This window comes from Eublepharis macularius, chromosome 8 (assembly GCF_028583425.1).
Source record: "Eublepharis macularius isolate TG4126 chromosome 8, MPM_Emac_v1.0, whole genome shotgun sequence".
In the NCBI taxonomy this organism is placed as follows: Eukaryota; Metazoa; Chordata; class Lepidosauria; order Squamata; family Eublepharidae; genus Eublepharis; species Eublepharis macularius.
In genome coordinates, this window is record NC_072797.1 from 96857985 (window position 1) to 96870452 (window position 12468).

General features: G+C 41.7%; 1 protein-coding gene across 2 annotated transcripts in view; it reads right to left on the reverse strand.

Moving 5' to 3' along the window:
* The window catches only part of PCSK5 (proprotein convertase subtilisin/kexin type 5), a 387486-nt gene that overhangs the window by 135558 nt on the left and 239460 nt on the right, over positions 1 to 12468 (reverse strand). For both annotated transcript variants that reach the window (XM_054986670.1, XM_054986669.1), the window contains exons 11-12: positions 5335 to 5452; positions 2894 to 3103 (exon numbers count right to left, since the gene is read on the reverse strand). In XM_054986670.1, the coding sequence (XP_054842645.1) occupies positions 2894 to 3103; positions 5335 to 5452 (328 nt within the window). The remainder of the gene's footprint in view (positions 1 to 2893; positions 3104 to 5334; positions 5453 to 12468) is intronic.

Below are 12468 nucleotides of genomic sequence, written 5' to 3' on the forward strand. Positions count from 1 at the left end.
AAATTAAGGACATGGTCCTACACACCATGCTTACAATCTAATAAAATGAAGAAAAAGGAACTGAAAGGGAAGCAACAAGTCACAATAAAGAAAAGCTGATGTGATGGACCACATGTTTAAAAAAGCCTGAAAATGCTGTACATATAGCTGCACAACTGTTAAGGGTTAATCCTTCATAGAATCAGAGAGCTTTGAGTAACAAGCTACTCCGATTGGGTATCATGAGCTGGAAAGAAGAGGATCTGTTTTCAGTCCTAGCAGAGAGGAATTGGATGGGAGATGGGGTCCTAATAGAGAGCAGTTTTAAAACCACCAGAGAACTGGGGAAAGTAGGCAAAGAGGTTTGGGAAGTAGTTGCAGACTCCCAAACGGGCCACAGAAAGGGGATAGATCTTCTAAGGAGAAGAGATTTTCCCTACCCAGTCAAAAAAGAAGGAAGCTCTAGAGAGTGAAGAGATCCCTGGTTGGAAGCACTGGTGTTTGGAGAAGAAGAGATTGGGGTACTAGAAAGTGGGTACCAGCATTCCTAACTTCAGAAAAGAAAGAGAATACTAGAAGAAAGTATACTAGAGTGCTTGGGGAAAAACAAGGGAACCAAAGTCTCAAAACAGAAGTCTCTAAGTATCTGTGAAGAGTATGAACTGAACTCTGTGCATGTTCTTATTTTACATCATATATATATGAGTATATATGAAATATATATGAAATCGGGGTTGAAAATTCCTGAGCTAATCTATATATACAAAGACAAGTGTCCTGACTAACTCATCAACACCCAGCCCAAACCCCTGGACCTAGAAACATGAAATTTGGGGAGAACATTCCTTTCATGATGTAAGCACCAACTAAGAATGTATTTTAAGAAATTCACCCCCTGAGGGGGTAAAAAGAGGTAAAATGTGTTTTCCCAAATGGATACAGCTTCCCTGTGTGGCTGGCAGGCAGCTGCCTGCTTGCACCCCTATCCACTGCCAGCTCGGCCACTCTTCCCTGATTGGGCCAGCCTTTCAAGGTTATTTGCATATGTAGGCTGATTGGGGTTCACAAGATTTCACACCTCATCCCCCCCACCAGAGACAGTTGGAACACAGAAGTCATTTGCTTATGCGGCCTGATTGGACCTTAACCCCCCGCCCCCGCTTCTAAACAGTATGTAGTTGCTATTGGAAGTCATTGAATGTATCCTGAGGTAAAATGCACCTCCCAGTCTTCCCCTAAAAGTTCACTAGGGTTGCCAATCTCCCTGTGGGGCTTGGCTTTCCTGTGTGGCTGGCAGGCTCCTGCCTGCTTGCATCCCCCTCTCTCTGATTAGTCAGCTGTGGAACTCTCTGTTCTGAGATAAAAACCAGGTAAAGGAAACTGCAGACAGTTGAAGTAAGATGGTACAAGACGCTTGAATAGGGATAACATGCTTCACTTTATTCAAACATTTTTGTGAAGCTCGGGTACTATGCTATTATACTACAAAACCAACTCAAAACAAAAACAAAAACAGAAAATGTTACATACCCATAACAACTGGATTTAAAGTAGTTAAATAGTACTGTAGCGAAGCACAGGTATCAAGCTAGTTCAATATGTGTGTGTGTATGTATTATATACATGCATACATACACACACATATATGCATATTGTATGTGTGTCTGTGTGTGTGTGTGTGTTGAATTTCCTCAGGAATTTTCAGTCCCTGATCTCACCTGACCTTTCCTCTCTAAAGTAAATAAACTAGTTAATTATTTTTGAAATTTAAAAAATGCCTCTGGTGCCATTTCTGTTGTGTAAGGATGAGGAAATGTTGTAGCTGATTACCTTGGAGATGCACTGTTTCAGATGAAGAACAAAAATATGAATATGAAAAATATGCTTTTTTTGTATTGGCAAAATGCAAATATTGGGTCACTTATAACACTTTATTATTAACAACCCCCTGAAACTTCCCATTGAGCAGATAGTATATATCTTATATGCCCTTATGGACAATTTTATTTCTCTTATATGTTCTTATGAACAATTTTGGTTTTGGCAAGATCCAATTACTCTCCTATTTATCAAACTTTCCTACTTTCCAGATGACTTCATGTTTCCTGGCTTCAGCATGAACCATTTTCTCTTTCCATAGTGTGGAAGGTTTATCAACATTGGTTTATTCTGATTGGAGAATACCTAAGTGGATCATCAAATCAATCTAATCTGGACAAAAACAGCTCATGAGTCAAACTTGCCCTTTATTTCTAAAGGAAAATTTAGAAGTCCCAGAAGGACGTGAAAGGCTTCTGTGTCTATTAAGAATGATATCACAACTCTGAAGCTTGACAGCTGAAATCTTAGTAAATGGCATTATCAAACGATGTCTCAATAATTTTTAAAAAATATATTTATACAACTGCATTGTACAGCTGAACATGTAAACATTCCTCAATCAAAAGCAGAACCAAATATACCCCATTTTTATTACAATTATTAATCCAAGTATAAAAGTAAAGACAATTGATCATATTGAATCTGCCTGTTACAGCAGAACTGTCAGTTTTATTGTTAAAAATAAAAGAAGATATAACAAAAAATGTGCGCATCCTAAAGTTACCCTGTATTCTTATTGGGGAATGAACATATACAAGTCACTGCCTCATCAACTGCCTTCCTGAGTTATTGATCCTGTATCACCTCCTCTACATTCTCCAGCAATATCACCACTCAAGATGATGTCGAAATCTACTGTTCCAAACAGCAAAGATTACAAGATTGCTCATTGTGACAGGGGATCTCAGATTTCCACATTACCTTTTACTCTTTCTACAATATATGTATTCTGTTCATCTTTGTTTTAAGATAAATAAAGATTAATGAAGTATAAAATTTTGATTAGATGTCTGGCTGGATGTGATTACTGTACCTGTTAGCCAAAAGCTGAGACCTTGTTCCAGAGGGAGATGTCAAATAAATTGCCAGGTCACCCCGTCGTGGGTGCATTATAGTGACACGCACAACAACATGTTCCAGGTAGATCACATGGTGATTGGGATTATCTGCACAGCCTGTGGCTTTATATATTGAACGAACACCATTATCTGGGCCATTACGAATGCTATCTGGTCGTATTGTTCTGTTTAAAAAACAACAACAATATGGTAGCCGTTGAATAACAGATAACATTCATTGTTATAGCTAACTTTTATGCTGTGAAAATGTATATTTAATTTTGTATGATTCAGAAATTAATAAGCTTAACAATATTTTATTAAAAACGCCTAGCTATCTTTGCCAGCTTTGCTGTATTCTTCTTTCTATTTTTTGAAAGGTATGACAGTAACGCTACCATCTAAAGCATAAGCATTATTAAATGAAAAGAAGAACAAATGAAAAAAACATTTGAGTTAAGAATAAGTCTGGATTCCAGAATATATTTTTAAATTATTTCCAATTTTCCTATTGAAAGTAATGCATGTTTTAGAACTAACTTGTTCCTAATTCAAAAATATGTGATGACACAATGAGGTCACAAAGTACCCTAGGTACTTCCCAAACTTTTCACTGCAATGTTATTACCACTCATGAAAACAGGCATTTACTTGTAAGTTCTCGAAGGAAGAGACAGAATGGATAGGACAATACCAACAGACTAATATTGTTCAAACATTATAAGAAAATACCAGAAAAGACTTGGTTAATGTTAATTAAATGATGATAGCAACTTTTACATAGTAATTTGATCATCTGAAATAGCAATCATATATTAACTGTAATAGTAGATTTCCTATCATGTAAATATATCTGTCCAGGGAAGAAAGCTTATCAACACTAATAATAAAGCTAACACTTGGGTCTCCAAAGAATGAAGGAAGCTGACGGAACCAAAGCCAATTTGCCCCAACACTGTTTATCAAGAGTCTGTAAGAAGATAAAAGTTAAACGCCCCATACTGTTAAAACTCTGATTTTACTAAACAGCTGTCTTTAGTTTTGGTCCAACTTCCATACATTTCTGTGAGGCCACAATTATTTTTTACTTTTTAGATTTAGACTTGATTAATTCTAATTTCTTTTTGTAGTGAACATTTCATTCCATATTGATTAATGAGAATATGGTCAGAAAACTTGGCAGAAACTTCTGTTCATTATCCCGAGATCTGCAAATAACTTTAACTGCATGAAGAATGAGTGCTGAATGGAGATCAGGTCTCCTACGTCCCATAATGGTTCTGCTGCACCACTTCTGCGTGTGCCTGTCATGAGGAAGAAAGATTCTACCGAAGTGTTGTATAAGGATCTCATAGCACAGAGGAACTGTGCCTCATAATTAAATTAATCAAAGTAAGCTGAAACTTTGAAAATATGTAGACATTCTCAGAATAACAACTTAAACAGAGTTAACATAAAGTCTAATTAGATAGTTTTCTTACCTAAAACATTATTGGATACAAAGGGTTTATTGAGGAAAGGGTATGAATAAATCACATAGTACAGAAAAAGAGTTTATCATACCATTGACATGTTGATGTCAATTTCAGTATGACCTGAAGTGACTTTTGCCATCTTGAATCCAAGATCTAATAGGAGCTCTAGTTATCCCGGATTCATATCAAGTCTCATAAATCGATTGCTGGCCTAGAATTGGTACAAAGGGGCTCCTTGCTTGTTTTTCCCAAACTGAAGTTTAGCTGGAAGCGGACACTACTGTACCAGCGGAGCAGCTCCTTCTGGGATATTGGAGAGGAGTAACTGGATGGTTGCACCAGTTTCCCCAATGGTGGTGCTCACTGAGGAGACTGCACTTTCCAGGCATCATCTTAGGGGAAGCTAGCTGGAAATGTACAGACAGATGTACAAATGTGCAGACACAAGATACAGTAAAACATTTTCTACCCAGCAGCTGATTAACCAGAATGTTCAGTTAATTGGCACTGCCCAGAGAGCAAGCCCCTCCCCTCAGCCACCATACTCCTGTGTCCTCTCTAACTGGTCATCCTGATGTCTGTAGCCATTGCTGGGCTTCTGACAGCCAGAGCTCCAGCTGATGTCATCCTTGGGTGCCTCCTTCCCCCACAGCCTACACTGAAGTGTTTGGAGCCAAGTCTGCTGAAGGACTGCTGGATGTCTGGCCTGCTTGCCTCCACACTGTGTAAGACAGCTGTGTGGCTTAGAAGCCGGGATTCTGCCAGGTGTGGGAGTTGGTTACTGCACATTCCTCCAGTGAGTGGTGGGACACAGCAACATTGTATGAGTATCTGGAACATTCAATTACCCAACAACACTCTATAAGTGCCAGATCAAAGCTGTAACTGTACTATGCTCAGTCCTAATTAATATGTCAGCAAACGTTTTCAGTAAGCATTACTTTATTTGTCGATCTGTGTTCTCAACACACACATGCTGGGGAGGGACAGTTGTCCATTTTTCTGCTTCCACAACCATAGCTTCAGCATCCATTAATCCAAATCCATATAGGTGGCTAACTGCGAAATATAAGAAAAACTGTTACAATCACAACATAATTCCTCATACTTTAGAGAATGCAATAGTCATTACAGTCTTCCTATGTGCCTGATTGCTGTGACCCAAACTTGTCTTTTTTCCAAACCAGAATTAACAACAGTGTGCTTATATACCACACTTCTTGACTGATTGGTACCACACTTAGAGCAGTGAACAAAGCCAGTGTTATTATTATCCCTACAATACAGTTGGAGAGCTGGGGCTGAGAGGAGTGGCTTACCCATGGCCACCTGCAGAGTACATGGCAGTAGTGGGAGTCGAACTAGCAGAGTGCTGATTTGCACTGTAGCCAATTAACCACTATGTTGCAACGACCTGGAAAAAACCTGGAAAATTTCAGAATTCCCCCCCCCCCACCATCTAATTTTGGAGAGCACTGAAGAAAACCCCCTATGAAATATTCTTTTGGAATGAGTGAATGTTTTAAAGATATTTTTATTTACTAATGTTATTTATAGTCTGCCTTTCAAGGTGAGACCCAAGGCAAATTACACAATCCAAGTGATCAACAGCTGGAACATTCAATAAACAATACAATAGTGTATGCATGGCAGAAATCTAAAAAGACACATACAATTCAAAAAAGGAGGTTTTGTGTGTGTTATGTGCAATTAAGTCACTTCCAACCCTATGAATTAATGACTTCCCAAACATCCTGTTGTTAACGGCCTTCCTCAGTCTTGCAAATTGGAAGCTGTAGCTTCCTTTACTGAGTTGATCCATTTCATGTTAGGTCTTCCTCTTTTCCTACTGCCTTCCAACTTTTCTTAGCATTATTGTCTTTTCCAGTAAGTGTCTTCTCATGACGTGAATAAAGTACCATAGCTGCTGCTGCCTCTTTGCCCCTCTTGGGGAGCGTCCCCGGGAGGAGGCCCTGCATGGACTCCGCTGGCAGGAGCAGGCGCTGGCCTTTCCTTCCTCCTGCCTCTGCAGGTGTTGTTGTGGGTGGGGGCAGAGAAAGGAGGCGGTGGTGGCACCATCTCTGTTGCCGGAGGGAGCTTGCTAGGTTGATTGTGGCTCTAGGAGCATTCGCGGTTAACGCATTAAGTGTACTTATTTCACTACCATTTTCAAAGGATTTGCAGTACTTTGCTAACTGAAAAAAACCCTATTAGTTAAGCAATCAAAATTTTCACTCTGGAAAAATAGATATTAACCAGGGTTGTAGCTCCTATGTTAATTACCCATGACAGATAGTTCTCTTAATGTTTCAAAATGTTCTTTTTGTATGCAGGAATGAGTAGGAATAAGAGGTAACCTACTGGTTTAAAAATGTGTGCTCGTACAGTTACTTTTCCCTCCTTGAAAAACATTTCTATCCAAACCAAAACAGTCAGCGGTGCTGTTACAGGCTTCCATGTGGAAATGTTCCAGACAGCTGATATTTCGCTGTCTGCAACGCTTGCACTTCAAAGTCCCCGATCAAATGGGTTTGGCCAGCAGCTGCAGGTACAGAGGCAGGCCCATCATTTTCACAGACTAAATAATAACAATTTGGAAAAACGTTGCAGAGCTGATAAAAGTAGCTGATCCTCTGAATTTTGAAAGAAAAATGTGTTCACCCACTGTTGCCATACCATTAAGACTTTAACCTTCTTTCTTGTCTGTGTATAAATTAGAAGCGCAACATATAGGCTTACCTTATTAACGTCTGTCATTAATAAATTCTGGAACCTCTTTGAGTGCTCTAAATTACTTAGAGCCTAACTGGACATTACAAACTACAAGAGTTTACCATGGGGACTTGCTAGGCTGGCAGGTCCCCCAGTGGGGCCAGGGGATCCCCTGCTCCCACTGTCCTTCCCTCGCCACCACTCACATGGCTGGCCGGGGGCGGGGGCGGAAATAGGCCTCCTGGGTGCGCTCCTGGACTGGCATAACGATGTCAACCCCCCCGAATGATGTCATTGATCTGCACTGGGAGCACTCCTGCACTCTGCAGCAGGTCGATTTGGACTCCAAATGGGCTGAATTGGACCACTTTTGGTCCCAAATTGGCCCACTGTGAAGTGCGGTAGTGCTCCTGGCCCCTGCACTATGATGTCACTTCCTGGAAATGAAGTCATCAGGTCATCCTGGAAGTGCTCCCAGCCCCTGTGCAATGACACCACTTCCTGGAAGTGACATTATTGTGTCGTCCTGGGAGTGCTCCCACGTTTTGCACGTAGATGTTGAAAATGGTAAGTGCCAGATCTCCCCCTCCCACCAGGAGGGTAAGGGAACCTGGCAACCCTAGGACTTGCAGCTGTACTGTAACTGTTATTTCCTGGTGACAACTCATGAGTAAACATGCAGCAGGGCCCGATTAGGATTGAGATGGCTGTGTGGGAGAAGGAGGAATTCCTGCTTTCTCCCCTGTGCTATATTTGGTGGCTAAAACAACCCAGGGACTATGGGGGGCATTATATGATCTCTGGGGAGTCAGCAAATGCAAGTATTCAGTGTATGTCCTGGATCCCAATGAGCAAATAAAGCCTCTTGAAGAACCCAGGAGTGTTTCAGCCACTGCTTTTGCAGCAAATGACACAGCACAGGGAGAAGGGAGGAACTCCTCATTCCCTTGTGGCAAACTTGTGCAGTTTGTAATGTCTAGTTAGGCTCTTAGACACCATTATACAGAGTAAGGTATGCCATTTCAGTAGAATGCTAGATTTGTAATTAATTACCTTACAGAGAGCAGGGCACAAACCTCTGCAGACTGTAAATTACAGAGCACTATCTGAAAGGGCTTGAGGAAACATTGCCTTTTCTGTGCTAGCTAAATGCACCCCCTGCTAAGTTTCTACTTCTGTTGGACAAAGTTATACTTTTTTATCAGTGATCATCTTGGAAGTGTGGCAGGAAGAGATCTTTCTGTAAGGCAAGCACCAAGATAATTTGTGACACACACAAACTAGTCATTCCCTATTGCTAAATTTCTGCCTCTGCTTGGCTCAGTTATACATTTATAATAGTGATTCTCTTAGAAATGTAGCAACAAGGGATCTTACACCAAGGCAAATAGCAAAATAATTTGTGACACATGAACATAAGCGGGGAAATCTAGTGGGTACATACCTACTGCTGTATTTCTCACCATATTCTTAACTGCCAAATTATTGAGATCTACTAAATTTTCACATAAGAAAACAGTATGCAAATCAAAAGATGGAGGATGGGGAAAATACAAAGAAACTCATCTGGGAATGGCCTACTGTATCATAACATACAGTGTCATTTGCTGCAAAAGCTGTACTGTACCTTTGGGTCTGAATAACTGTGACTGATGCAAAATTTACAGGTACAGGATTATTAAACTGAAATCTTTAATTGGATGTCAACTTAAAAACTCTGTTCCTTCTAAACACTTTCACACTTTTAAAGATCTCTGTACCTGTTAAAACACTTTCACTCCTTACTTAAAACATTTCTGTATGCTACTCATGTGTTATGTTACAATCTGCATATTTTATGCCAGTTTTAAAAAAGAAATTTCTGCATACTTCAGACTGACTTGAAGCTAAAATTGCAGCACTTCAGGTACCAAGAAGGAAGGGATGGAACTCTTCTATGTGTATATAGGTTAACAAGTTAACTTAAACCTTTTTATTTTGCTTATATCAAATGTTAACCATGATTATTTCTGAGATTTTATATTAGAATTTTCTTGCCAAATTTCCTACATCTCAAATAACTTGTGTTATTTTAAACAAACCAGGAATTTAAACAAGTGAATTTGATTTGAGAAACTATAACAACAACAACATTCGATTTATATACTGCCCTTCAGGACAACTTAATGCCCACTCAGAGTGGTTTACAAAGTATGTCATTATTATCCCCATAACAAAACACCCTGTGAGGTGGGTGGGGCTGAGAGGGCTCCAGAGAGCCGTGACTAGCCCAAGGTCACCCAGTTGGCTTCAAGTGGAGGAGTGAGGAATCAAACCCGGCTCTCCAAATTAGAGTCCCGCACTCATAACCACTACACCAAACTGGCTCTCACATATATATGTTCATTCAATTAAAAATGACCAGTATATTTTTCCTCTCCTGATTTTCAGAGTCAAATAACAGTTCATGATTAAAGGAAAGTACAAAAAATACAAGATTTCCCTATCAACATGCTATAAATACAATACAAATGAACAAAAATGTTTCTAAAACCAATGAAGGCAAGTGATAAAACAAAGTTAAAACAAACAAACTGATAACCACAATACTCTTGACTTACAAATAACTTCATAAATTTACCCAAGCTAGAAGAAAATTAATTTTCCGTTTAAACTATCTGAAACTATAATGGTTACTACAGCACAATAAATACTGGTTTCTCCCAACATACACAGTATTATAGATATAGAGTAACGGTAGATAGAAACAAATAAAAACAATAGATTTAATGTAAATTGGTCCATCCAGTCCCATGTACATATTTAACCTAGCTGAGTCCACTTTTCTTCCTAATGGGGACCCAAATGTCTTATATCATCATTCTTCTTTCCTCTGTTTTGTCATTCCAACAACAACCCTGTGAGGTAGGCTACACTGAAGGACTACAAGTGGCCCAAGGGCACCCAGTGTGCTTCCAAGACAGAACGGGGATCAGAGCGTGGGTCTCCCAGATCCTCATCCAATACTCTAAGGAGTCAGGATTGGATGAAGACTAAATTTTCCAGGAATTGAAAGCACTTAAATCAATGGAGTAGAACTTTCCTTCCTGCCCCCTCCCACTTCAGCCATTCATCTCTCCCAAATGCTGCTGGTGGTAGATAGGGAACCCTCAGGAACACCAAGAGGAGCAAACTGAGGGTCTGAAGTAGGGCGAGGAAATCAGTAGAAATTGCCTTGTCCCCTCTATTAGCGGAAAATTTACAGAGCAATCCTATCGGGTGGGGTAGTGCTGAAAGTTCTTTGGGAGTCAACTAGTCCAAATGCCAGCATATCTGGCACTTATGTCACCATAAACCCCTGTTACGTTGACAGAGCTCCCAGGTGCCACTCCAGTGTTTCCTGCTGTTGGGGCTGCAACAGCCCAGCAGATTTGGAGCGTAAATCCCTGCAGGGAAGAGGAGGACCAGGGGATGCAGGGGTAGTTAACTGGCTCCCTAAGCCACTCCAGCTGTGGGAATGCCCCAACAGTGGCGGAATTTTACACAACAAAAAAGTGGCATAGTCCATACTCTATAGGTGCCCATGTAACTGGAAAAGTCAATTGCCCCCCCCCATACACGGCAGCACCCAAATGGCCCAAAGTAGCATAGGATGATCCACCCACACCCCTGTGGTTGCTGAGCCCCCTCCCTGACACCCAATCACAACCCTCCCCCACTCTACAAAAACTCCACCCAGGGAGCTCATGAACTCAGTAAAGTCGGGGAGCAGCACGAGGATCTGCCCAAGAGCTCTCTGCCATGGGGACTTGAACGCGAGGCACCTCAGTGGCAAGGAGAGAGCACTGAGCAGGCACTTTGAGCGAGCACTTTGCACTCACACGGGTGTTTGTGGGAGGGGGGAGAGCTAAGGAGAGCCTCCTCATTCCCCTTGTACATGGGCTGGCACTTCCCCCCAAATTATTATCCCATCCCTCTATACAAATCAATCCAACTCACATGTTGCCTCCTCCTTCCCTTCCTCCCCTGTGTACTATCAGCAGAGGGGGATGTTAAAGATGAGGACTGCCATCTGGGGGATTACAAAGTGCAAATTTTATGTGTATTATGACTGTATGATTTTACTGGTCATAGATCCAGAGGAGTTATCCATGTTAGTCTGTAGTTGCAAAATAGTAAAGAGTCCAGTAGCATCTGATGAAGAGAGCTGTAGTTCTCAAAAGCTTATACTTATAAGCTTATAAAGGTGGTTAAAGGTGCTACTGGACTCTTTACTATGATTTTACTGTGATTTTAAATAGTATTTATGTCTGAAGTAACCTGCCCTGACCCATTTGCAGGGACGGTGGGCTAAAAATAGAATAAAATAAATAAAAAATAATAAATGCCACAATTAAGGCTGGTGGCAAGGGGGGCTGACCCTGCCCTCCAGGCACTATGGTTCATGCCTGACAAAGAGGGAGCTGCATCAGGCAAATGTGCTTAACAGAGTGCCTCACACTGCGGGGGGAGAGGGGGATGCTTGCAGCTCATGAAAGGGCTACATGCAGAGTGCCTTGAGTGGACTCCCCCCTCCCCCTTTTGACAGATGACAGAGCATAGCCATGGACCCGGGTGGCTGGGTGCTGGCTCTCTGAACTCCCCTGACCTAACAACACTTGCACCCATTTTAACACAGGATCACAGCTCCAGGCAGTAGGAGCAAAGCAAGCTGATGCAGTTGACAAGTACTTCCTAGCTGGATGGTTAAGAGCTGTTTGGATATTCATTGCCTCTGCCTCAACGGCATCTCCTCCCTCCCCCCCTCAATTGGGGCAGTGGACTTACCCAATGTGCAGCAGACCTGGCCTCACCATTGCTGCTCATGTCTATGTTTTCCTTCAGACAGGTGGCAATCCAACTAGGAGACATCAGTGCATGGCTGTCACAGTCCCTGGCTATCCGTTCAGACTGCATTTCCAGCCTGGCTCTGGGAGCATTCCTCCTGAGACAGCCATCTGACCTCCGAGGCTGCCTTGCTCGCTCAGAAGCAGCACAAGGGCTGGCTCAGTCTGCCTCTAAAAGGCTCTGGGGAACTGTATACACATGCACAGTTGCCACCCCAGATGAAGGGAGTTGGCAACCTGTGGCCAGACATCCTCTTCACATTTGGCAATTCACTAAAGTCTGTGTTGTACCACAACTCTCTCCCTGTCTGTTTGCTTGTCTATGGATGGCAAACTGCTCTCCAACCCAACTTCTTCCCTAATCTTTAACTTTCCCATAGGTCTTCCCTGTCACACATCCCAGAGAATAGTCTCTGGCTCCAGGTGGTAATGATGTTGTGGCTCCAGAATATGCACCTAGAGCCTCTGGACTTCTATTTTGTTCTGCTGCAAAACAGA